Here is a 27,893-nt window from a genome sequence, read left to right on the forward strand (position 1 = left end):
TGACATCAGGGATGCATATAGACTTATGTATGCTCATATTCAAAGCAGCATTGTTCACAATAGACAAGGTAAAAGTAACCAAAGTGTCCATCAACATAAATGAATAAACAAATTGTGGTACATACATCTGGGGGGAGGGGAGGAGGGATAAATTGGGAGATGGGATTGACATATACACACATACATAAAATAGATAACTAATAACGACCTACTGTATACCACAGGGAACTCTACTTAATACTCCGCAATGGCCCATTTGGGATAAGAATCTAAAAAAGTGGATATATGTATATGTATAACTGATCCACTCTTCTGCGTACCTGAAACTAAGACAGCAGTGGTAGTTGCTCAATTGTGCCCAACTCTTTGCAACCCATGAACTGTAGCACACCAGGCTCCTCTGTCCATGGGATTTTCCAGGCAAGAATATTGGAGTGGTTTGTCATTTCCTTCTCCAGGGGATCTTCCCACCCCAGGGATCAAACTCGGGTCTCCTGCTCTGCAGACAGATTCTTTACCAACTGAGATGCAAGGGAAGCCCTTGTAAATCAACTATACTCTGATAAAAATAAATGAATGAATGAATAAATAAATGAATTAAGCATCCCCATTTCTGTTGAAAAGATGTGGTACATCCATGCAATAAATATTATTTACACTCAAAAAAAATTCCGATACATACTACAACATGAGTGAGCCTTGACATTATGCTAGGTGAAAGAAGCTAATTGCAAAAGGCAAATACTGCATGATTCCACTTAAATGAGGTACCTAGAATAGTGAAATTCACAGAAACAGAAAGTAGAATGGTGGTTACCAGGGGCTGGGGGGAGGGAGGAATGGAGGAGAGTTAGTGTTTAATGGGTACAGAATTTCAGTTTTATGAGAAATGGAAATGTTCTAGAGATGGATGACTATGATGTTTGCACAATAACACGAGTATATGCAATGCCACAAAGCTGTACACTTAAAAATGGTTAAAATGGAAAATTTTAACTGATGCATAATTTACCATCATAAAAAGTATAAGGGATCCAACATTATTTTAATCAGTGGAAGAGGAAAAAGACATGGGTGATGGGGAGCACCTGGTACTGAGCTTTGAACCAATCCTTTCAAGTGAAGGGGTTACTTTCATGTCGGAGAATGCCATTTTTTTCAGGGTGTGCTTCATATTTTTAACTCAAATAGGCCTACGGTTGTTTTCACTGAATTTTTCTTCCAGATTTTAGGAATATTATTGTCACCATTGAAATCTGTTTACAAAGATCGTGGTTAGTCTCCTTCTCTCCTTTTATTAGTGAGGGTTCCTCATTAATTTAGAAAATTGTTTGTTCAACAAAGACCTATCTCATTTGATAATGGTCTGTGAATCCCTGGGATTATGGCAAGGATTTTACTCTGGAGTAATCTCCCGGGAGCTCTGTCCAAACAGCTGTGAAGCCGAGAGAGGGCACCAGACAAGGGGCGGAAACTGACCAAAATGAATCTCTTCTGCTTTTCGCTGGTAAGATTTTTAATACATGTACCGTTTATATCCTCAGTTTTCTTTTATTGTCTGGAACTAGGGTTTACCCTAAACCCCCTAAGTGGTGATATTAATACATTTTAGGATTTCATAAGAAAGTCTACATTAGAAAAATAAGGAAACATTTTCATTAAAGAACTTAAGCCAACTCAGAGGCAAGTAATTTACAAAAACAGCATATATTTGTCTGTAACAATGATCAGTTACTTAACAATTTGATACTGAATTTCTAAGTGTGAGATGTAGATAGTCGTTTTGAGGAACTATTTTCTTCTTTTCATTATCGAGCACAAGAATTTTTATTTTGCAAAATATGCTGCATTGGGGTTACTGGTTTTGATTTGGGACATTCTGAGTAATCAAAATTCCTTCTTTATTGTTTGAGTAATGGATTCAGTTCAATGTTGGTTTGGTTAAACCACCATGGAGGCAGCTTTCTGAGTTACACTGCCCTGTAAATGCAAGGTACAATAGATTAATCCAGTCCTGCAGATGCGCTCATTCAAGGGAATAGGCACCTCTCAAATTCTTTTTTACATTATTGCTTTTTTTTTTTCCTTTAGTCTGAAGTGGATCAGTGGAAGTTAGCAGGTAGTCAAGATCTGGAATATTTTATAACTCTAACCTGCAATTGTGACCATCTGCCAATGCTAAAAATGGATTTCAAAAATAGTTTTATTCATTTCTATCTGTGTTTACAGCAGGGTATTATGCCTATTCATTGGTTTTTCAAGATGTCAGTGGGAGATCCCTGTCATTTGAGGAAATAAAATGGTTTCCTTTGATGTGTGTTTTCTTTCCAAATTGCAAATAAGATTAACATAAGTGCTAGAGATGGTGCTGACATAGTTGTATACCTAAACAGGAGGTATTTTAAGCCAAGATAAGGGATTTAATCTTACAGCATCTTGAAAAATAAAATGCAATTGTGAGTTGTGGCAGGCTGAATCGTCGAGTTCAGGTTGCCTATATAGTCCTAATTTACAAAATAACCGCCGGTGCTCAACTTCGCTTTGTGCCATATAAATCTGACTGGAGAAATCCCATTTCAGGTGATTTAAATGGTATTGTGAATTCGCTTCTAGTTGCTCTAAAAGAGCTATATGTGGTTTACAGGAATATACTTCCCATGGAAATGGGCAGTGGAGCGGCAGCGCCGACCGTGTTCTGAAGTCGCGCTGAATGGTGCTATCGTCAGTATGCTAATGTCTCTATAACAGAGCAGAGCTCAGCATAGCGTGGCATACGCTTTGGAATCCTGCTAGTAAAGACATAAAACCATGTAATGAGCGTGATTGTCTTTCTCTGTAAGATAGGGAAGGTGGCACGTCCTCAGAAAGGATTGCTTCAAAGCCATGCCTCATGGACTCGATTTGACTGTCAACTCTTTCCCATCTTTTTAAGTTATCCTTGTTCAGAAACATATTAGCTTAGGTTGAACCATCATTAACACTGACTTATTTTGGGTAAGCATTCCGAGTTTATATGTGGTTAAAATTAATTACTATTAAAAGAAAATGTCCACAAGGTACTTGGTAAAAAAAAAAATCAAAATTATTTTAGGTAATTTTATTCCTTCTTGGGGAATAAATAAATAAAGTTATTTAGCATATGGGTTCTCAATCAGGGTGTTGTGACACCCTACTGTACTGTTATGAGCTGTGTAAAAGGGGTGGGGTCATAGTTTTCGCCAAGAATTGGTGCATAATTCAAAACACATTTTACCTGTGCCTATAGGAATGTGAACATGTGGGACACAGCATTTTAAAGAAAAAATTAAAAACTAGCAATTTAGTGGAGAGATTGCAGAATTAAAAAATGGAACTGTATATAAATATATTGACCTTTAAATGTTTAAGAAATAGGTGATGCTAAATAATAAGCATTGAATAAAGATTAGCATTAGGAAAGTCAATGAATGAACTAAACATTCTCTTAAGTATAGGGGGAAATTGTAAATCTTTTAGTAAATGGGATTTTTAAGAGAAATATAAAGCCATACTTAATGAACTACCCATTTTTGACCAAGGATACTATAAATAATCCATTAAAGGTGATTGACTATTATTTTGGATCTATAAACTCCAAATGGGGTCTATTTTTCAAAAGGGAGGCAGGAATATCCTTTTATGTGGGCCAGTCTGAATCCAGAAATTTTCATGGTGATAAGGCTTTTAGAAAGCCTGCTCATTAGAAGCAGGATGATTTTTTTGTTGAGCTCATCATGGAGTTATTGAGTTTAGCTTGACTTTGTAACCCAGTAAGGTTACAAATCAATTTCCCGTGCACCATTTCTTCAGTGATTTGAAATGCTTCCTCTATCTTTATTTGGTTTATATATTTTATCCCATCCTTTATCCCATATTTATCCCATCAGTTTATATATTTTATCCCATCCTTTTCTTTTTGACTGTTCTACATACCTATTAAGGTAATTCTAATGCTCAGCAGATATCTTACTCCGAAGAATGTCCTCTCCTTGTTCATCTTCAAAATGTGGACTTTTTAAATCTCTTTGCTTCTATATATATACAAAATCATCTTATCAAGTTATATGAAAGTTTTTTATGGGATTTTGATGAAAATAAATTAAAATTTTACACCTTTAGAGGAAATTGACTTCATTCTGAGATTGAGTTCTCCCATCCACAAACATGTATAACTCTCCACTTATTCTAATCTTTCATGGCCTTTAAAGATGTTTTATAATTTTCTCTAAAAAATTCTTGCGCATCTTTTGCTAACTTTATTGCTCATGGTCTAAAGAATTTTGGTTGCTATTGTGATTTTTTTTCCTAATTTGTTTTTGCTGATTTATAGATGTGTTGTTGACTTTCAAATATTGATATTGCAAGGAAGTGGTGGTGGTTTAATTGCTAAGTCATGTCTGACTCTTGCAATCCAATCCTATAGTCTGCCAAGCTCCTCTGCCCATGGACTCTCCAGTCAAGAATACTGGAATGAGTTGCCATTTCCTTCTCCAGAGGATCTTCCCGAGCCAGGAATCTAACCCTGGTCTTTCTGCTTCTAATAATCTATGTTTTTTTCTGAGACTTTTTATGCAGATAATCTGTAAGTTTTCCTCTTCTGTGGCAGTTATACCATTCTCAGCTTCTCTCTCTCCCCTATAACACTGACAAATAAAAATACTATATGGCAGACATCCTAGTCTTGCTTCTAACATTCATGTAATTACTTCTAATTGAGTCTTCCTGAGGTTTTTGATAAATAACCCTAATGAGGTTGAGAAAGTCCTGTCTTTTCCAAATTTGCTGAGATTTTATCAAAGATGAATAATAGATTATTTAAAGCCTTAAAATATTTATTGAAGTGATAAAATTTTTAAAGCATGTCACAGTATGTTTAAATGTTGAAATATCCTTATATTCCTGTAGTTGACCATGGTGTATTTTTAAATACATTATTAAATTTAATTTTGCTAATATTACATTTAGGAGTTCTTAAAACTATAAGTAAAATTGGTCCCTAGTTTTCTTGACTGGCAAGAAAAAGTTATCATTTTATTTTGCTAGAATTACTGATAATCTGATGTTGTAATGCCTCAATATGTCCTCCACATATTTACCTGAATGATTTATAGGTTTTCCGGTTATTCTTTTATGCACTCTGGGTGAACTCATCAGCATTTTCTAATTCTTTTGAGAGGTCTAGAGTTCATCCCAATTTTTGATTATTAATGCAAATGTCTGTGGTTATATTATTTTCAAGACTTCTTAATTGTTTTATTTTTTGTTTCTGCCTGTTTTGGTTTCATCATAGGTTATTTTAATTGTAAAATTCCTTTTTTATTTAGCTCGTGTGACGATGATAAATGTTCTCTTTAAATTATTTTTCACCTGTTTCATGATTTTACATTCATACAATGGAATGGAAATGGAAATGGCTCTATTTTCAGATTAACAACTCAGTTGACTTTCTCAGCTTTTGATCCCTTCATGTGTTTTGGCTAATGCTGAAGCATAGCTCTCTTCTCTCTCTCTGACTCTCCCCGAGGGTCTCGGTCTCTGCCTTTCCCTCTCCTCTCCTCTCACCTCCATCCTCCCCTCTCTCTTTTCTCTCCTTCCTGGCCTCTTTACCTTTCTCCATCTAGCTGTGAGGCAAAAATCTCCAGTCTTTCTGAGGCCCCAGTTTAGAAACAAGGTTTACATTGCTGATCCATGTACCTCATCCCAGGGTGATACTTGGTTTATTACTGATCCAGTCACTGAATCAGTTGGCAGCTTGTCTTTGATCCCAGTTTGCGTTGTTAAATTTTACTTTTCTGGCCTATGGCTTCCTAGAAGCAAGAGCCTCAGCAGCTTTTGGAAGGAGATTTTCTCAGCCTCCTTCCATAGCTGTGGGTGCTGCTATAGCCCCTGGATTTCATCAGGGAGCTTGCTTAATGTGGAGGACCACCACTACACATAATACCACAAGGTCCAAGATCCGTCAGTGCTCCCTGTTTGTGGGCCGGCACTTAACAGGTTCAAAGCTTAACCTCCAGTCACCACTTTGTGATTCTGTTAGGCTTTTAGCTTTCCTACATGTTTAGCTATTTAGAGCACACATGTCTTAGGACCTAACCTAGGTCTTTTAAATTTTCCCAGTAATTCATTTGGAGCTCAAGCTGCTTGAATTATGGAACAAGTAGCGCAGAACTTATTGGTTGAAATTTTAGAGGTAGACAATGTGAATATAATTCAATCTTTATTTTGTTTAAATCTTAACAAAATGTATTTTTAAAGATGAGAACATTTGTTGTACAGTACTATGATTTCTCACTCACTTTTTTCTGTAATCCAGCAGACATTCATATTGATGACATCATTATCAGCATTATCAGTTACTATGACTAGAAATTTTCAGTATATTGAGTATATACCTCTCTCCCTTAAGACTGTCTCCAGCTGATGCCACACAATACAATTCAATCTTAAAAGAAAAAAAATCATAACAAGTCAATTAGTCAGTAAGTTTGCTTCCCAAATAAAAGAAGCAGAGAGTTCATAATAGTTTTACGTGTTGATTCAAACATTTTAAAATTCATTGTTCCTAAAAAGGATAAAAGCAAGTGAATAATATAACTTATTAATATAAATACCCTAAACATTAATATTAATGCCTTTATTGTATCTGTGGGATATTTTTGCTGTTTCAAAGCATACTCTGTATTTAATTTTATCCCAAGTTCTTCTGTAAGGTGAATGAAACTGCAACTTTATAGTTGAGGAAGCTGAAGTACAACAGATTGTGTTTCTTATACAAGGACATAGTACTAATTGATACTCTCATCAGAGGGATGCATATAACTAAAAACTTTGACCTGACAGCCAGTGAAGTTTATTGGTGTCCAAAGAGGTTTTTTCTTAGTACCTTGAACTTTATGTTCTCATCATGCTTCTTGAGAAACTGCCTCATTTTGGGGCTTCCTTCGTGGCTCAGACAGTAAAGAATCTGCCTGCAATGCAGGAGACCTGTGTTTGATCCCTGGGTCAGGAAGATTCCCCTAGAAAAGGAAATGGCAACCCACTCCAATATTCTTGCTTGGAGATTTCCATGAACAGAGGAGCCTGGCAGACATCTGGGGGGTCACAAAAACTTGGGCACAACTGAGCAACTAACCCTTTTACCTTCGCCAACACAGAGCTTTGTTTTAATTCCTGGCTCTCTAGTGACTGCTGAGAATGCCTCTCTTGGCCGTCTTGCTCACTGTTGAACACTGGCATACCATAAAGTATAATCCCAGTGCAAAGGATCATTTAGATAGGGTTCTGTATAAAGGTGGGTAGATGGTTAGACAACTTTCCAATGAAAATTATCATTTTGTTATTCCTTAACTCAGAAATCTCTCTATTGCAGGAAGGCTCTATGGACAGCTTATATGAACCAGTCCCAGAACAACAAGCTCACCAAGAGAGGAGCTTGGGTAGAAATGATTCCTTTTTCTCACCCTCTGAGGAGAGTGGAAGATCACACAGCGATCTCTTCATGGTGAGTGAAACTTGAGTGAATCACCTCTTTTCTGTTGTATATTTAGAATCACTTCCTTAAAGAAGCATGTTAATATGGCAAAAGACCCTGTTTTCTGAAACTTCTTCATTTACTTTTAATTTCTACTTTCATTGTTTTGTCTTACGTGATTTTGGTTTATTAGCATGAGCTACCACTTACAAAGTATGTATTAGATGATCGTGTAGCTAAAATTATTTAATCAAAAGCAAACTTATGACAAAGAAGCAGTTGTATTGCTTTCTAGATGATGAAATAGCAGGCGAGAAATACAACATAACTTGTTAAAGTCTATAAATCATTTAGTGTTAAAGCTAACAATTAAATACACATTTATGTATGTCCACATCAGTAGTTTACTGGTAAACCAGGTTTTTGGGGTGAATGGGGAGAACCTGAGATTTGTAGCATTTGCCAATTCCCATGGTTCAAATGGTCCTACTATGGTTGACTTCAAGCTGCCAGTGGTTTAATAACAGGCTTACAATACCTGAATATTTAATTATTCATTCTCTCTAGCGCTGACTTCAGCACACCACTCACTGCTTTAAAATCTGTGCTACTTCTTTACTAAGCTGCTGCTTAAATTTATGGACACACACCATCAACTTACAAAATGTTGAGTATTATTAGGATGCAAAGGCAAATCGTTTTGTGAATTATATTTATAATTACCAGAGGCAGAGAGTTCTCCATGCTCTGCAAAATTAGCCCTGTTCCTGTTTTACAGTGCAGGCAGTTTTCTTAGTCAATTGTGCTGTAATTAAATTAATCCCATTATAATAAACTTATTTCGTTTCTACTTTGACTTAGGAAAATATAAAAAGTCCTATGTCTGCAGCAAATAACGAAATTTTCTATACTTAGACGTAGACGTCACCTCTTACTCTTTTAATCACACATTTCCCCAATAACAGCAACAAAAAATAATATCAACTATTATTTACTCAGGGCTTTCTTTTTGTCAGGGACTGTACTGAATGATGTTTTATATGGAATTATTTGTGCTGGTCCTCACAATAACATTATAGAAGTTTAGAAATGTTGAGAAAGGCTAAATAACTTTCCCAGTTAAAGAGAGGATGACCCCCAAAAAATAAATAAATAAAGAGAGGATGACCCAGAACTCAAACTCAGATCTTTTTTTTTTTTTTGCTCTAGAGAAAAGATTAGATTAAAATACCTTCTAATGTTACACCAACCTACACAGCTACCCATTTTATTCACTGGGGACATTGAAAACTTATTTTCCCAGCTTACCGAATGTTTCTATTTCCCAGAAACTTAGATCAACAAAAAGATAATATATTATTAGTCAGTGCGTGTGTGCCTAGTTGCTCAGTCCTGTCTGACTCTTTTGTGGCCCCATGGACTGTAGCCCGCCAGGCTCCTCTGTCCATGGGATTTTCCAGGCAAGAATACTGAAGTGGTTTGCCATTCCCTCCAGTAAACAAGTTCAATAATAAGTCTCAGTAAGTAAGTATAATTTAAAAAATTTAGTGCAGTGGAAACTCCGCTCTGTACCCTTTTCAATATCCTTAAAATATGGATGCTGACAGATATGTTTAAGAGGAAGCAGCAGTACATTTTACACCTCAATGTGAGAGAGAGAGAGACCTCTAAACATGGAGAATGTCAATTGACACTGCAAAATGTTTGTAAGCATTTTTACTCTATAATTAAAAAGAAAAGTTAAATAGGATTAAAAGATTCACGATATTTCCTTAAATGTATGAATTTAGTAAGTATGCAAGAAAAATAAACAAGTTCATGGCCAACTAGTTTACTTTGTTATCAAACTTCATTGACACTGCAAAAGTAGATGAAAATAAAACATGATTTAAATTGCTACAGCTCTCTTTCCATATATGTATGTAAAAGTGACAGTCACTCAGTCATGTCTGACTCTGCAACCCCATGTACTATACAGTCCATGGAATTCTCTAGGCCACAATACTGGAATGGGCAGCCTTTCCCTTCTCCAAGGGATCTTCCCAACCCAGGGATTGAACCCAGATATCCCCCATTGCAGGCAGATTCTTTACTAGCTGGGTCACACACACACACACACACACATATATATATATAATTAAATACTCAGGTAAAAGTATACATTTTATATATGCATATGTAATAAATATATATGTATCACAATTTAATTTTAAAATATATGCATATATATCAACATAAATGTTTATATGTATATAAATATCCACTTGTGCTAAATCACTTCCATTGTGTCCGACTCTTTGCAACCCTATGGACTGTAGCCTGCCAGGCTCCTCTGTCCATGGGATTCTCCAGGCAAGAACACTGGAGTGGGTTGTCATGCCCTCCTCCAAGGGATCTTCCAGACCCAGGGATTGAACCAGTGTCTCTTATGTTTCCTTCATTGGCAGGCAGGTTCTTTACCACTAGCGCCACCTGGGAAGCCAGTATATAAATGTATATGTGTATATATGGAGAAGGAAATGACAACCCACTCCAATATTCTTGCCTAGAGAATTCCATGGACAGAGGAGCCTGGTGGGCTACAATCCATGGAGTCGCAAAAAGGTGAACACAACTGAGCAACTAGCACATGCTTACATATGTGTGCATAGACATGCATGTATGCATACATGTATGTATGCACACGTATGTGTATACATACACGTGTGTGTATATACACACATATGTAAGCATGTGCTAGTTGCTCAGTTGTGTTCACCTTTTTGCGACTCCATGGATTGTAGCAACCAACACATGCTTACATAGGTATATACACACACTCACACTCAAAAACAACTGGTTCAATTATTGATTCCACTATTCAATTGTTGAATTATACCAATTGTGTCAGATTATTATGGACACCTATTTTATTCCTGATGAAAATGATTCCACAGCTTGGATAAAACAAAATTAGTCTTTTAATCATGAAATTTAGTGATTTTAGAACTTTCCTCACTTTCCATCTAAGTTTCTGAAGAATGAAGGCTTTTTTTCTCTTACTATTCTCACTTTTCTTTTCTTTTTTTTTCCTAATTCAAGGGGGAAAAGATTTGGACCAGTCATAATAGTATTGAAAATAGATGCTTCTTTATAGATTAATGTTCTGAAAATACTATGAAAAGACCTCTAAACTTAATGGAATTATTCCTCAACTCTGAGAGTTCTCAGCCCAAACGTGTTTGTAATTTCCCTGTAGAGAAGAGGTACTCTCAGACTCAAACACTTTACACCCAACCCAACAGCATACATAGAGTAGAAATTTATAGTCCATACTAAAAATAATGTCATTTGCCACATGAATTGAAAAGAAAAACCCAAATGAGAGAAGAATCCTAGGCCTCTAGGCTTCTCTACTTTATTTATGCATACTTGTTAGAAGTCATACTTATTAGAAGTCTGGAGAAGGCATTGGCACCCCACTCCAGTACTCTTGCCTGGAAAATCCCATGGACGGAGGAGCCTGGTAGGCTGTAGTCCATGGGGTCGCCAAGAGTCAGACATGACTGAGCAACTTCACTTTCACTTTTCACTTTTATGCATTGGAGGAGGAAATGGCAACCCACTCCAGTGTTCTTGCCTGGAGAATCCCAGGGATGGGGTCGCACAGAGTCAGACACGACTGAAGTGACTTAGCAGTAGCAACAGTATTAGAAGTGAGAAGTTTTTTGAGGTTGTAAGATGTTCCATGGACCCCAAAGAGAAGATCAGGTGTAGACCAACTGCATAATTAGAGAGATGTTTAAGGGAAAAAAAGTAATGTTGGGATTTTAAATGAAGAACATCAGAAATATCCAGTTTACATTTTAATTGAATTTCTAGGAGGGATTGGTAATGGAAAGCTAAACAGTCTAAAGAAGAACTGATTTAAAGTGAGACTTTATTAAATTTTATAAAGATAATAATAAGTGGTTCATTTATAATATACAGCAAAGCCAGACAGTTTTGGAGGGCTACTACCAATAAAAGATTAACAGTAATAATAATAGCAAAAAAGTTTGGTAGAGTGAATAATCATGCAACTAAGCAAATATGCTGAAGGAAAATAGACTAACATACTAACCTAGCTAAAGATTGATTACTTTATTACATTAGTTAAAACGTAGGTTGTTACTGCTTGATTCTGTACCTATTTTAGCACCACTTTATTACGTCTTAAGCTAATAAATGATCTTGAATTAGAAAAAAAGTGAAAACATAAAATGTTTGTACCTCTGCCAGTTTGGGGTTAACAAGATCAAGCCTGAATTATCAAGCTTGCCATCTATATTGATTGAAGTAAGCCAATAATTGTCAGTTTTCCACTTCATTTTGCATCTCATAAATTAAGTCGCTAAGATATTTAAGCCTTTTCAAAGTGTTAGTGTGTTAGTCGCTGAGTCGTGTTTCACTCTTTGTGACCCCATGAACTGGGGCCCGCCAGGCTCCTCTGTCTTGGAGAATTCTCCAGGGAAGAATACTGGAGTGGGCAGCCATTCCCTTCTCCAGGGGGTCTTCCTAACCTGGGGATAGAACCTGGATCTCCCAAATTGTAGGCAGATTCTTTACTGTCTGAGCCACCAGGGAAGCTCTTCTCAAAAACGAGCTTACATGTGGAACAGGGGATATAGCTCTACTATTTGTAGGATGCACAAATGTTCATTCAATAAATATTGGTAAGCTAAATGAATGGATCAGTGAAAATTCATTAGTCATGCTAAAGAAAGTCTTAATTATGGAGAATGTATGATGCAGCGTCATACATGAGCTTTGGGGGTGGGCACATGTGAATCATTCTAATTTTGCACTGACTAGCTATTTGACTTGTAAAAGCTGTTAAAATTCCCTAGACCTCAATGTCCTCCTCTATCGAATGAGGACAGCAATCCTTGGTATGCGGGTTCAGCCTAGTTCAGTTTCAGAGAAGAGCATCCTGTCTTTCTTCTGAGTACCCAAGTTAGAAGGGCAGATGTATTACAATAAGAGCTGTGACTACAACCGCTGCCCTGGGTAGCCTGTATGTGTACTGTCTGTGAGCTAAGAACAGTTTTTACAGTAAAACAAGTAAGTATACCCATTGCAAAGGGAAAGTGTTAGTCGCTCAGTTGTGTCCAACTCTTTGCGACCCCATGGACTATAACCCGCCAGGCTCCTCTGTCCATGGGGTTTTCCAGGTAAGAATACTCGAGTGGGTAGCCATTCCCTTCTCCAGGTAATCTTCCTGACCCAGGGATCAAACCTGGGTCTCCTGCACTGCAGGCAGATTCTTTCCTGTCTGGGCACCTAGGGAAGCCCATAAGTGGGCTACAACTATTTCCCCTTACTCTCAGCCCTGCAGCAGTTCTACTATCTGATGTCAGGTGAGAAGGGTCACTCCTTTAATTTTTAAACACAGATAAATAAATTATCTCAAATATCTATCTAGTAAGAATTCCAAAGTGTTGGGATAATTGTCACTATTGAATTTTAACGGCTAACTGCTTCTAATTAATTTTTTAGCACTTATTTTGTGTGAGACACTGTTAGAGTCACTTGGCACATATTAGTGAATAAAATTGTCAAAGATTAAAAAAATAAATAAAAACAAAAGTAAAGAAGACCATGCCATAGAAACTGTATGTGGCCCACAGAGTCTAAGCTATTTCCATCTGACAGTTCATGGGAAAAGTTTGCTGATCTAGCAAACAACATTTTTAAAAAGAAAACCAGGTAGAAATTAATTTAATAACATTGTACTTAAGTATATGTAAAAGATTATTGCTTGCATCTTTCAACTTGTAATTATTATGAAAAGTTAAGAGATATTTTATATTCATATAGATTTTGAAATCTGGTGTGTATCTTATACATCTCAATTTTGATGCTAAAATTTCAGTGGTTGAAGTGAATCCTGCTCCTAATAAAACAATAAAACTTGTGTATTTTTAAGCCAGCTTCAACTTCAAAATTTAAACTAAATTAAAATTTAGTTCCTCAGTCAGACTAGCCATATACCATTGCTCAGTAGCCACATACAGTCAGAATGTCTACTGTATTGGACAGCGTAGAATTAGAGGCTTGAAATTGCTGGTGATGTTGAGGTATCCAAGTAACCAAATAATATTAATTCCCCACTTTACTTTGGGAAATACAAAGTATAAAAATACTTGATGATAAACAGTTATATACTTTTAAGAGACAAGACTATAAGGAATAAGTGTATTAGCCAGTGAGGAGGCTGAGATTAGTGATGTGTCTGAAATGGAGTCAAGGCTACGGTTCTGGCTTCCCAAATACTAATCTTGTTCTTTGGCCTCTCTGTCCCAAGCGTGTGTGTGTGTGTGTGTGTGTGTGTGTGTGTGTTGCACGTCTAGGCAAGAGTTAGAGAGAGTAGGAGAGGCTGAGTGGGAGAATATGTTTTGAGGAGATAAGTGAAGGGGAGGGGAAGACAGAAAGATAAAGAATCCAACCTTGTTATATACACTGAATATAATCTAATATATACGACATGGCAGAGAGAACTTGAGATGGGCAATGAAGTTAATAAACTTGAGTTTTATTCCGGCTCCCCAGGCAGCTGAAAACTCTGTATCCTTGAAAATGTTATTGAACTTCTCCGACCCTAAGTTTTCTCAGCAATAGAATATGGATAAAGATGTCTGTCTCTTGGTTTGTAGCGAGGATCAAATGTTATAACACACATTTAAGCACCTGGCATAATGCATGTTAATGTTCATTTTCCTTCCTTCTACAACCCATCACACCAGGGCAGAGTGATCCTTTAATTTAATATCCTTGATTAAATGACTTTAAGTCAAACTCTCACTTGAGCTTGGATGTCGTTTTAAAATAACTGCTAAAAAAATTTGTAATCAACACTGCATACAAAAGCATTGATTTTTACCAGGCTGGACAGGAAGGAGCAACAGGATTTATTGTTGATGTGCATTAGAAAACCCAAGATTTTAATCTCCACAAATTGCCTCAAATCATGAACAGCCAGTTTGAGTGCAATGTTTGACATTCATTCCGAGATTTCCCTCCATGTGTAAATAATAGTAAACAAGAAAATCTATCACAGTGACTCTTATTATCCTAATTTATATTTCAGGTGTTTCTTTGGTCTGTTTTAAGTTAAATATTTTTAAAATGCAAGTTTATTTATTTCTTTATTTTTATGTTCTTACTCATCAACATTCTGCACTGATAAAAAGCACTGGAGAAATCAATTAAATTGCTCCCAGCTACCAGATGTTAATGAGAGTGTAATATAGCAGATTCAAACACAGTTTTAAAGACAAATGACACGATTCATGTCTAACAGTTGGTTAGATCTCAGCACTAATGAGGCCAAGGTCAAGGGTTTAATCCCCTCTTGGCCAGTTAGTTTTGCTCTGTTCCATAGCCACTGGCAGGATCCATGACCCAGCCTGCCATCTTGGCCATGCATGCCATTGATCATTAAGGAATCTGGGTTAGAGGATGAGGTAGCACCATTACCCACTACAGGAAGATCCACTGAAGGGAAAAACAACCCAGCTGACCAGTAGTTTATCTGCCCATGAAGATTTTACTCCCCTATAGTCAGTCTTCAGGCCACTAGTGCAATTCTCAACTTTCAACTTGGCAGAATTTATGGGGCAATGGTGGGCTTCCCTGATAGCTCGGTTGGTAAAGAATCCACCTGCAATGCAGGAGACCCCCAGTTCAATTCCTGGGTCAGGAAGATGTGCTGGAGAAGGGATAGGCTACACACTCCAGTATTCTGGCCTGGAGAATTCCACAGACTGTATAGTCCATGGGGTCGCAAGAGTCAGACACGACTGAGCAGCTTTCACTGTGGGGCAATGGTAAGGGCGTTAAGAGAGAAAACTGAGTTCTCATCTTGGCCTTGTTTCTAAATAGCACTGAATAATCATTACATAATCTGACTCTTCATTGCCTCTATAAAATAATAGGATTAGACTAGATGTTCTCCAAGTCCCCTTGCTGCTGGTTGCATGGGTACGTTGTGATATTTTTTTGGAAGGAAGGGTGTTTTCTAAGATAAAGCACTATTATTTTCCTTCTGAAACTGAAGGCAGACTTTTAAGATGGCCTCTAATAAACCCTACTGTATAAATCAGGGTTCTGTAGAGAAACAGAACTAATAGGATGTGGATATATAAAAAGAGGAATTTATTTTAAGGATTTGGCTAGTAGGGAGGCTGGCAGGTCTGAAATTTGGAGGGCAAGCCAGCAGACTTGAGACCCAGGGAAGGGCAGATGTTATAACGAGTTGAAAGGTAGTCTAGAGGCAAAAACCCTCTTCCTTGGGGATTGCAGTCTTTTCTTCCTAAAACCTTCAACTGTTGAGGTGAGGCCCAGCCACATAATACAAAGTAACCTGCTTTATTCAAAGTCTATTTCAATGTTAATTTCATTGGTGTTTGACCAAGTGTCTGGTTCTGTGGCCTAGCCAAATTGACCTACAAAATTCACCATCGTTTTGTCTTTATGTAATACTCACCTTTCTTTGTGTGTGACTTGATCCCAGCAGAATTTGGCAAAGGTGATAGAAAGCCACATCTATGATTAAATTATAAAAGACTCTAACTTCTGTCTTACAAGCCAACTCTCTCCATTGCTATCTTGCTTGCTCATTACAGTGAAGCAAAATCCCATCTAGAAGGGTCCCGTGTGGCCAGGAACCCAGAGCAGCATTCAGCCTACAATCAGCAAGGAGCAGAGGCCTCCATTTCAACAATCTATAGATAACAAGTGCTGTCAACAATCGCTGAGAGAGCTTGGAGGAGGATTCTCTTCCCAGCTAAGCCTTTAGATGAGACCTCAGGCTTTTGGGCCAATAGCTTGAATGCAAACCTGAATCAGAGGACCCACATGAGGCCATGCTCATATTCCTGACACAAAGAACTTATGAAATGATACATGTGTATTGTTTTAAGTTGTTACATTTTGAAGTAATATATTGTTTAGTAATAGATAACTAATGCAGGATCTAAAATTAACTTGATAAGTTATTGATCAGAGTTGTTTGTAGATAACCAAAAATCCAAGTTAGTTCATTTAAGCAGAAAGAAATGGATTGCAGGCTTAAAAATTCTCCAAATTGTTGGGAGGTTGAAGACAGATACTCTAGCTGAGTTTGAAGAAATAACTGAGAAGCACATTGCAAAACTTGCCATCTCGAAGAGAGCCATTGCTTCCAGCACCATCCATCATAAGTGGTGAAATCAAGATGCCACTATCATGGCAGCAGGCTTCATAACTGCACTATCTCTGCTGAGATTTGAAATATTAAAAATGGATGCCCACACCTTGTTTTTTCTCTCATGTTCAGTTCAGTTCAGTTCAGTCGCTCAGTCGTGTCTGACTCTTTGCAACCCCATGAATCGCAGCACGCCAGGCCTCCCTGCCCATCACCAACTCCCGGAGTTTACTCAAACTCATGTCCATCGAGTCAGTGATGCCATCCAGCCATCTCATCCTCTGTCATCCCCGTCTCCTCCTGACCCCAATCCCTCCCAGCATCAGGGTCTTTTCCAATGAGTCAACTCTTCGCATAAGGTGGCCAAAGCATTGGAGTTTCAGCTTCAGCATCAGTCCTTCCAATGAACACCCGGGACTGATCTCCTTTAGGATGGACTGGTTGGATCTCCTTGCAGTCCAAGGGACTCTCAAGAGTCTTCTCCAACACCACAGTTCAAAAGCATCAATTCTTCAGCACTCAGCTTTCTTTATGGTCCAACTCTCACATCTACATGTGACTATTGGAAAAACCACAGCCTTGACTAGACGGACCTTTGTTGGCAAAGGAATCTCTGCTTTTTAGTATGCTCTCTCTCATGTGAGTCAGTTTTGAATCAGTGTCTTCAGTTGGTCCATGTGATGGATAGGACCTAAGACACACATCTTACCCTAGTAACAAAAGGAATCTTCTATTTCTCTCCTTCTTCCCTTCCTTATCTCTTTCCCTCCTTTGCTTCTCCTTCTCTCTCATCCTCCTCCTTCTCTTCCTCCTCCTTCTTCTACACATTGATTTTACGGTTAGTGAATGACAGATATCAGCTACAGCAAGAAACACATATATCAAAAATATCTAGAGATAAAATGAAACACCACGTAATTAAATGCTTCATTATAAGTATAAAGCCCAACTTCTGCAATAATTCTCAGAAGGGATTTCAAAAAAATAATGCAATAGGAGCACAAAATGTGCAAGTCAAACATAAAAATCCCAGCTTTTAAATTTACCAGCTATGTAATCTCAGACAAGTCCTTTAAACCCAGTTTCTTCTTCTATAAAATAAAGAAACTGCTTGTTACTTTCATTCATCATTTGAGAATAAAAGGTGACAACGCAGTTAACATTATTAGCGCAGTGGCAGGCACAAAGTAGATGATCAATAGTAAGTGTTATCACTAAGAACATGATTGTGGTTTGTGGTTTAATGGTGCAAGTTCAGTGGAGAAGGTAAGGTTTAAGTTGGGCTTGGAAAGGAAGAGCTAGGGTTAAAAATGGTGACGGGAAAGTAAGTAATACATTACCCCTGCACACTCTCTTAGCATCCTCCACAAAAGGCCTTAAAAAGCACTTAGAGCTAAGTGTCTTATAAACGGACACATGAACACCCTGAAATGTGACATGTCATCTTAGGATAAGTGAGTAATGAAGTCAAAGTAGGTAACTCCCAGGTTGGTATTCTAACCATTCAACTGCATTTCTTACTTGCCTCCAAACTATTAAAATTGGGAAATTTTTTTGCTCTGTCTCCATATTAGCATCAGCATTGACATAGCTATTAATAACATAGACACTAAAGGAAGAAAATGAGATTAACAAAGGCATCCTATCAGCCAGGCCTTCATCAAACTATGAACAAGAGGAGTCAATGTCAAAACAGTGCATATAATCCTTTTCTTGATTTCTAGATTGTGAAACGACTCATAACAAGTTGACATATAAAACACAGATCAGCTTCATTAAAAACCCTGCACTTTTCTTTCATTTTTATTTTTTATTCATTATATTTACAGTCACATACAGCTGTTCTTCTGCCACCATTTCATACGTGAACCATTTCTGGTGGTTTTAATTAGTTTCCTCCCGTAAATAGAGACGTATGTTAAACTAAAATGAAATCAATAGATTAAGGTTAATTATTCCCTATTCTCTTTTTTATTTCCTAAGCTCAGGATACAATTACTAATTGAATCTAATGAAAGCCATGTTATCTCTTTAATCATGTTTTAAAGAAAAGGCTGTAAAGCAAAAAAGCCCATTCCCATTTTAATTTTCTGTTAAAAGCTTTTGTCATCCCTACTGACTTTGGATTGAAATATTGTAGATAAGGAAACGTGGATTGTTTCTACTAGAGGAGTTTTTCAAGTTCTTGTTCACCAACCTTCATGTTATAGGTGTAGAGACTGAAGTTCTGAGAAGGTTCTTGGACCTTACTTAGTTTAATAGCAGACCTGGGAAATCAGGGCTTCCCTGGCAACTGAGCTGGTAAAGAATCTGCCTGCAATGCAGGAGATCCCGGTTCGCTTCCTGGGTTGGGAAGATCCTCTGGAGCAGGGATAGGCCACCCACTTCAGTATTCTTGGGCTTCGCTGGTGGCTCAGACAGTGACGAATCTGCCTGCAATGCGGGAGACCTGGGTTCGATCCCTGGGTTGGGAAGATCCCCTGGAGGAGGGCAGTCAGCAACCCACTCTAGTATTCTTGCCTGGAGAGTCCCAGTGGACAGAGGAGCCTGGAGGGCTGCAGTCCATGGGATCGCAAAGAATCAGACTTGACTGAACAGCTAAGCACACACACCCACTGGGAAATCAAGCCAGGTTCTGGAGTGCCAGTTCAGCGCTTTTTCATTGTAAGAATGGAACTTGATACTTTCCCCCATCTTATTTCCTATCACACTTTTCACAAGTTTGTTTTTGTTCCATTTGGGGCTATGAGGATTAAATAAGATAACGATATAAGTGGCAGGCAACATGAAATCTAAACATTACTTGTCTTTCTCCTTTCTTAAAGCCTTGTGTAAATATAATTTCATGAATCACAACACGTCTAAGTATACTTAAGCAAGTTCCCAGGTGGCTCAGACAGTAAAGAATCTGCCCCCAGTGGAGAAGACACAGATTACATCTCTGAGCTGGGAAAATCTCCCAGAGAAGGGAATGGCTACCCACCCTAGTATTCTTGCTGGAAAATTCCACAGAGAGAGGAGCCTGGCAGGCTGCAGTCCATGGGTTCATAAAGAGTCAGACACAAGTAAGCTACTAACACTTTCACTTCAAGCAAGTTCTAATAATAAACAAAAGCAAGTTCTAAAAAATGGTACAAATAAACTTATTTACAAAACAGAAACAGACTCACAGATTTAGAGAGCCAATTTATGGTTACCAGGGGAGAAAGGTGGTTGGGGGAGAAATAGATTGGGAATTTGGGATTGACACATTACTCACTGCTATGTTTAAAATAAAATGTCTTTCCATGAAAAAAAGAGAAAGAAATCTGGAAAAGAAACTTTTTGAAGAGGAAGAATCTTTTATAATGCAAATAACCATCTTCTAAGTAACCTATTTTGCCATCCTGGATATTTATAGCACTGTGAGGAGTTTGTTAGTTCAGGAATGATAGAAAGCTCACTTAGCTCACCAGTAGACAAATGGCCAAGTTCTACGCAGTTTACCAGCCCTGTCCCTGATGGATTAGACATAGTACCCATGCATTCTCCAGGTGCTCCGAGTTCTAAGATCTGCACTGAGATGATGAGCCTTGTGGGGATACCATACACCACCTGCTTCTCTTGAGGAAATCAGAATTCATTAGCACATAGGATTATTACTCTTTGATAGGAGCTAGACGGGCTGGCAAGAAAGTCTACTTTTCCCATCAGAATGAGCTGATGTTGCTTCTGCTTCTTCTTCTTGATTGCATTCTCCTGGGGGGATAAAATCTGTTTTCCCTAAGAACTATAGGTTTATTATAGTCATATACTGTGGGGGCTCCAATGTGAAGTCTGGCGTCTAAATTCAATGATTCCTGAAGTGCCCGTTCTTAATTAAATGTGCCATCATAAATTACTGGGCATTCTTTGATGATTATGATGATGGCATTCACAAAATGATTAGTGCATTTAAAACACATCAATCTACTATCCATACACTTGTCTTCCAAAAAAACTATCATATTCATACTATATAAAATAGATAACCAATAAGGACCCACTGTACAGCACAGGAAACTATCCTCAATATTTCATTATAACCCTATAAGGGAAAAGAATTTGAAAAAGAATATGTGCGTATGTGTCTAAAATGAAATATAACTGAATCACTGTGCTGCATACCTAAAACTAACACAACATTTTAAATCAACTGTATTTCAATTAAAAAAAAGAATTCAACCCAATCAGACAATGGGCAGAAGACCTCAATGGACATTGCTCTAAAGAAGACATAAGGATAGTCAAAAAACACATGAAAAGATGCTCAACATCACTAATTATTAGAGAAATTCAAATCAAAACTACAATGAAATATGACCTCACACTCGTCAGAACATGTGCATGCATTCATGCTCAGTCGTGTCCAACTCCTTTGCAACCCCATGGTCTGTAGCCCACCAGGCTCCTCTGTACATGGAATTTTCCAGGCAAGAATACTGGAGTGGGTTGCCATTTCCTCCTTCAGGGGATCTTACCAACTCAGGCATCAAACCTGTATCTCTTGCATCTCCTACATTGCCAGGCAGATTCTTTACTACTGTGCCACCTGGGAAGCCCCAGTCAGAATGACCATCATCAAAAGCATTTAAAAAAATAAATGCTAAAGAATGAATAAAGAAAATGGAACCCTCCTACACTGTTGGTAGGACTCTAAATTGGTAGAGTCACTATGGAGAACGGTATGGCGGTTTCTTTAAAAAACTAAAAATAGAGCTACCATATGATCCAGCAATCCCACTCCTGGCAGTATATCTGGAGAAAACCATAATTTGAAAGAATATGTGCACCCCAATGTTCATTGCAGCACTATTTACAATAGCCAGGACATGGAAGCAACCTAAATATCCATCAACAGATTAATGGGTAAAGAAGAAGTGGTACATATATACAATGGAATATTGCTTGTCCATGAAAAGGAGTGAAATAAAGTCATTTACAGCAACATGGATGGACCTAGAAATTGTTATACAGAGTAAAGTAAGTCATAAAGAGAAACAAAAATACTGTATAACATTGTTTATATGTGGAAGCTAGAAAAATGATACAGATGAACTATTTGCAAAGCAGAAATACAGTAGATATAGATGTAGAAAACAAACATGTCCACCAAAGGGGATGAGATAAATTGGGAGATTGGGAGACTAGGATGCACTACTATAAAATAGATAACTAATGAAAACCTACTGTATAGTACAGGAACTCTACTCTGCTCCATGGTGACCTAAATGGGAAGGAAATGTGAAAAAGAGTGGATATATGTATATGTATAACTTTGCTATGCAGCAGAAACTAGCATAACATTGTAAAGCAACTATACTCCACCAAAAAATTTATAAAAAATTATGTGCAAAAATACCAAATTATTCATATTATTGCTTTGATAAGAATATTCTTTCTGAGTTTTCTGTTTAATAGTGGCATACGAAAAGTGAAAGTGAAAGTCACTTAGTCATGTCCGACTCTTTGTGATGCCATAGACTGTAGCCTGCCAGGCTCCCCTGTCCACGGAATTTTCCAGGCAAGAATACAGGTGTGGGCAACCGTTCCCTTCTCCAGGGGATCTTCCAAACCCATGAATCAAACCCATATCTCCTGCATTGCTAGCAGATTCTTTACCATCTGAGCCACCAGGGAAGCCCAGTAGTGGCATGCAGTATTATTTTCTCTTCATTTTCACAGTCACTCTCCCTTCTGGCCAACAGTGTTCATTTGTGGGATCTCTGATCTAGATGAAGGGTAGATATTTTATCTGTGTAGTCCCAGGTGGCGCTAGTGATACAGAACCCACCTGCCAATGTAGTAGACTTAGAGATGTGGATTTAATCCCTGAGTTGGAAAGATCCCCTGGAGGAGAACATGGCAACCCCCTCCAGCATCTTTGCCTGGAGAATCCCATGGACAGAGGACCCTGGTAGGCTACAGTCTGTAGAGTCTCAAAGAATCAGAGACAAATGAAGTGACTTAGAATGCATGCATGCATGCCTAGAAGTAGCATTGTGTACTCATTAAGGCGTCAGGCATAAAATCTCAGTTTTACTACTTACTAGTTATGTGACCTCATGGAATTTAACTGCTCTGTTCCTCAGTGTATTCTTCTGTAAATTGAAGATGATTACAACAATATAAACCTCACAGGATTGTTGGGAAGGTTAAATGAATTACTACATGTAAAGCATTTGGAACTATGCTTGATAATCCACGAGTGTTCTGCCATTATTATTCCGATAATGTGTTAATCAATAAATTAGAAAAACAATAATAAAAATAAATGAAAAAAAAGAAATTAGAAAAACAATAGCAACTTGCTTTAACCTATTGGGCTCAGACTAGCTATATTTACTAACATTTCTCTTTGTGGTGTTGTCTATTCAGTAATTTAGGAGACTTCTTCATGTGATTTTTCTCCACATGTTTGTAATCAGGTGTAGAGGCAGCATGGAAGAACTCATGGGTTGCAGGCCTCCTTCACAGGGTGATGGTTTGTTATCCAGCACAAAAACCTCCTCCTTGTTTTGAGAACAGAGCTGAAAGCTGGCTACATATTTTTTCATCTCTCTGGTGACTTTCAATGCACTGCAAAATTAACCCACTTTATTATATTTGAAGCATCATAAGCATCCTCTTTGCTAGATGCCTTTTAGAATTTTTTTTAAAGGAACTTCTGTGAATTTCCATGTCTTTTTTTGAACATCTGTGGGACCTTTATTGAAACATAAAAGGCTAAGAAATGTCCAGACATAGGCTCATTCAGTTTGGATGCAGCAATCTTGAAATAATGGTATTTTGATATTAAAATCATTTTAGTTATGCAAATGAATTAGCTTTATTCTTGCAAGAGAATGAGTTGAAATAAAAGAAATTGTGTTAGCTTATTTTAATAAGAAGTTATATGTATGTATACAACTATGTGTGTATCATATTTGTGTTCAACTCTTGCCTCAATATTGGAATTCTATGTAACCATTAATGAATAATTAATCTAATGAGAAATAACATCAGTAAGTACCTTCATTGGTTTGGAGATTATATAAAGGCTAGCTCATTTCATCTTCAAAATTAGAAAAATCATGAAATCCAACAGGATCCTCTGCTGAGAGCAGTAGTCATTGATTATGGCTTTTGAGAGAAGAATCAGTTGCAATACCTTTTTGACTCTAAAAGAGTGTATGGTACATAATAGATGCTCAATTAATGTTTGTTAAATGAACTGTGGATATATGAATGAATGAATTATATTATTTTAAGGAATACATGGGGGCGATGACAATGCCTAGCATTTAACCAAGGTAAACACTGTATGTGTGACCCTAGACAAGTCAGTTTACCATCTGGGACCTCAATTTATTCATTTGCAAATCAAAGGTCAGATCTCATCAACTCTTCAGTCTTAAAAACTCACCAGTGGGATTCACACCATCATTTACTGTCAATCAACATTCTCTGTACAGAAATACCATTCACATTTCCATTAGCTTGGCAACAACAAGTCCTGACATATTCACTTCATTTTTCCTTTTGACTTTGTGATTTGAAAGTAAGATTTAAAAACCAATAATGCAAGAAACATGCACATATTAGATTCAACCCCAAAGGACAGTTGCCTATAACCACAGTATGAGAATAGATAAATGGTAGTTGGTATCCAAAATTTCTGTATTCTTTTAAAAGGCATCTTCTCTTTCTTCATTTCAAATTGTTTTAAAATTTTCCCTAATTTGATCTAGCTTCATAGTTACCTGAAAGTACTTTGCTCCTAGAGCCTACCCTCTTCTACTTGAAAAATAACACAGGTTGGACATACTTTATAGTTTCTACCAGCCCATTCATAATAATTTGTCTACATTTCATTTTTTTTATTTTGCTAAAAATTGCCAGGGGTAAAAATTAAATTAAGCCACAAATTCCCTAATGAATGAAAGATAAGACTAATGATTAGTACTTGACTGAGGGGATAATAAAGGCTAATAGGAGTACGCTTTACCTGGTATTTATGGCAAGTGTCAAATTAATGGACTAGACAGAATGACTTCATTGACTCTCTTAAGTGGTATTTTCGTTTTGTAGTTCAGTATCACATACACACAGACACACACACACAGATATAGTTCTGAACATAAAGCTGTGTGTAGTGCTTCTTGACTTGCCCCTCTAGGAATAAAGAACCTGGGGTCTGATCTCCAAAGCACATGACAGTCTGCTTACGTAAGCAGACTGTTTGGTACAAGCAGTACTAAAAATTGCTTAACCAGTTCAGTAGTCATTTACCACTAAGCAACACCCAGGGAACAGACGTCTTATTCTAAGTTAGGTGTTGCCCTGTTTGAGTAATCCTTTTCCTTCATATCATCACACTTGAAAAGCACATTTCATGTGCTTTGCTCTCCTACCCTCTTGTAGGAAGCAGGTTCCCTAAGAAGCACCACATTAACTCCTTCATTTTGATAGAGATTCCAAAGAAATTTTAGCTCAAAATCTTTTTCAAAGTAGTCATTAAAAGAAAACTCTTTAGTAAAAGATCCCCAAACCTAAGCTGATTCATTACAAGCAAAAATTGGATGACCTGGATTCCAGTAAAGCAGAATAAAATAGACAGTCTCTAGAGAATGTTGTGACAGTATTTGTTTTAAAAATTACCAGTATCCAGCTATGGTTATATGAAATTTCTTCAATCTTGGTCCAGATATCTTTAAACCTCAGCTCTTAAGGTAACTGTGTCCCTTTCACCACATCAGTAGCCATGCATATTTAACCAGCTTTGTGTAGGTTTGACATCTGATTATATTAACTTAGCCAAGGCTTCACCCAGGTGAAGCAGGAGACTGCTTGAATAATATACCCTCTTCCCCAATTCAAACACTTGGAGCTAAGTTGCACACAAGTTTTGTGTCATCTGGAATTAATCTCTTTGGTAGTGAAAAAAAAAAAACCAGTGAATTATTGATACAATAAATGGATTCAAAAAGAATATGTTTCAAGTGATAACAAATACGAAAGATATTTAACATTTCTTATTTTTCTTGTTTCAAATCTGTCTTTGGTACTGGTTAACTCTAAACCAGACACTATTTCTCGACATACTCTAAAAAGACAGAGTTATTCTGAAGACAGCAAGATTTGCAATCTGAAGAGATTTATCTACACTCATGTACACAAATTAATGTAACTCAGGGACAATGGATTCAGATTTTTGAGACATAATTGACTCAAACTGCATAGCTTATGGGGACAGGAAGTTTGGTCCTTCCTAGCTAAATTCCACATATATATGATAGGAAAATACTCCCACAAAGATGGGTGGCCATCCCCTTTCCTGAAGACCCTCACAAAGCTCGTATGTCTGCTGATTGTGAGGAAAAAGACATAATGAGCTTCTGGGCTGAGGTTCAGAGGCATTTAGATCAAGAGTGAATTTCATAAAAAGACCATGGATAGAGATTGATTACTCTTAGGACACATGATAACAAAGCATAGAGAATCGAAGGAGTGATCAATCTGACCATTAGCTCCTCAAAGTTCTGTTGCTATTCCAACTCACCTCAGGGCTTGGTTGATGGCTCCCTCATCTTTACTTCTGTCCCAGCTCTCTTCTACAAGACTGTCCCCTGGGTGATCCATAGGTATCTTAATTTGGCAAAATTTGTTCAAGTTTGGGGACTGACTGCTTCAGCAGATAGGTTTTCAGTTCTACTCAACAACTTGAAATAAGTAATTCAAATCGTCCTTGAAGTTAAATCTTGATAAAAACATAATAAGGGTTTGAGGAAGGGCCCCTCAGTTACTATGTACAGGAAAGCTTATCTTGGATTTTACAGTACTCAGACTATCAAGCATTGGAATACTTGTGAGTATTCCAATTGTGAGTAAAATCTGCAAAAAACACTAAGCTGTATACTTGAAACAAATGTCATATTGTAAATCCAGCACACTTTAATTAAAAAAAAAATACTTTCCTTCTTCTGATTTTTGTTCACTACTCCTTTCGGCCTTAGCTTTTGTGTTTTCCTCCTGATATGGAATACTGGTTCCCAAATTCTTTGCTATAAAAATTCCTACCACACCAAACAAAATTCTTCAGAACATGATCTGCTGTCTGTCATATAACGGGTGTTCAAAAAACACTTTGAACACCAAATACATAAATGGTTTTTGGACGAAGGACTGGATGAATGATAAAGAGAAAATCTGAAGAGAGTTCTAAAGGTGCCTAGAAGCAGATTAAGCCCTTTCAAGGATGGATGGTGAAAGACATGGTGACATTGTCTTCTGCCAGGGTATAAGGGATATAACATCAGCTTCTCTGAAGAAAAAGGCTGGATGAATCACAGGTGTATTTCTACCCACTTGAGGTTTTGTGGTAGGCTACTGTCCATCTTTCTCAAAAGAAGAGAATGTAATTAACATACTCATATATATCTTTCCTTGTGGTCTTGAAGGGTTGATGGAGGATATAAAGTTGAGGTTACAAGGATTTAACTACAGATTTTTGTTTAAAGGATTTGCTTATTAACTGTCAAGGGCTTAGAATAAGGTAAACATGAATCAAAGTTACAAATAGAGAAAAAAGTGAAAACTAGAACCATGATTATATTAAATATATTTAAAAATGCAGTCATTTTAGTAGGAAAAGGCAAAGTGAACTCCATTTGGATTATACCCAAAGATAAACTATACTTGAATTATCTTTTTGATTTCTTGGGGTATTATTTAATTTTACTTTTTATTTTATTTTACAGGAAGTTTCTAATTTTGAGAATGGGAAAACAAAAAGAAAGTAAGTCAAATTTACTTTGAAAACTTTATGTTCTCTTAGTTCTATAATGTTGAATGGAATATTTTAGTGGGTTTCCTGTCAAAGTGCTTTTTAAAAATCGTCACGTACCAATCTAGGTATACTTTACTCTGCTACCATTTATATTTATGCTGATGCATAGGGAACTGGTGTTGTGACATTGCTGTAGACAAGGATGTGCAAATTAAATTTTCAGAAGAAGAAACGTGTCTAAACTAGGTTCAGATTAAAGTGGAAGCCTACTCGAAAACATGTTTCTATAGGTGACCTATTAATCTTCTGGAGTTCTTCTAATCCAAATAAGAATGTGTTTGCAAAGAGATTTGGGTTATTTAGGTCAGGCTTGGCTTTATATTCAGCACATCAAGCTGCCAGAGGACGCGACA

The 27,893-nt window shown here is 37.3% G+C and overlaps 1 protein-coding gene across 1 annotated transcript in view; it reads left to right on the top strand.

Moving 5' to 3' along the window:
* The first annotated feature begins 1,483 nt into the window (after positions 1 to 1,483).
* Positions 1,484 to 27,893, top strand: part of LOC122687300 (putative uncharacterized protein ENSP00000383407) — a 44,606-nt gene continuing 18,196 nt past the window's right edge. Inside the window, exons 1-3 of the mRNA XM_043892655.1 lie at positions 1,484 to 1,507; positions 7,388 to 7,519; positions 27,452 to 27,489. Of these exons, the coding sequence (XP_043748590.1) occupies positions 1,484 to 1,507; positions 7,388 to 7,519; positions 27,452 to 27,489 (194 nt within the window). The remainder of the gene's footprint in view (positions 1,508 to 7,387; positions 7,520 to 27,451; positions 27,490 to 27,893) is intronic.

The sequence above is a fragment of the Cervus elaphus genome, chromosome 31, assembly GCF_910594005.1.
Source record: "Cervus elaphus chromosome 31, mCerEla1.1, whole genome shotgun sequence".
In the NCBI taxonomy this organism is placed as follows: Eukaryota; Metazoa; Chordata; class Mammalia; order Artiodactyla; family Cervidae; genus Cervus; species Cervus elaphus.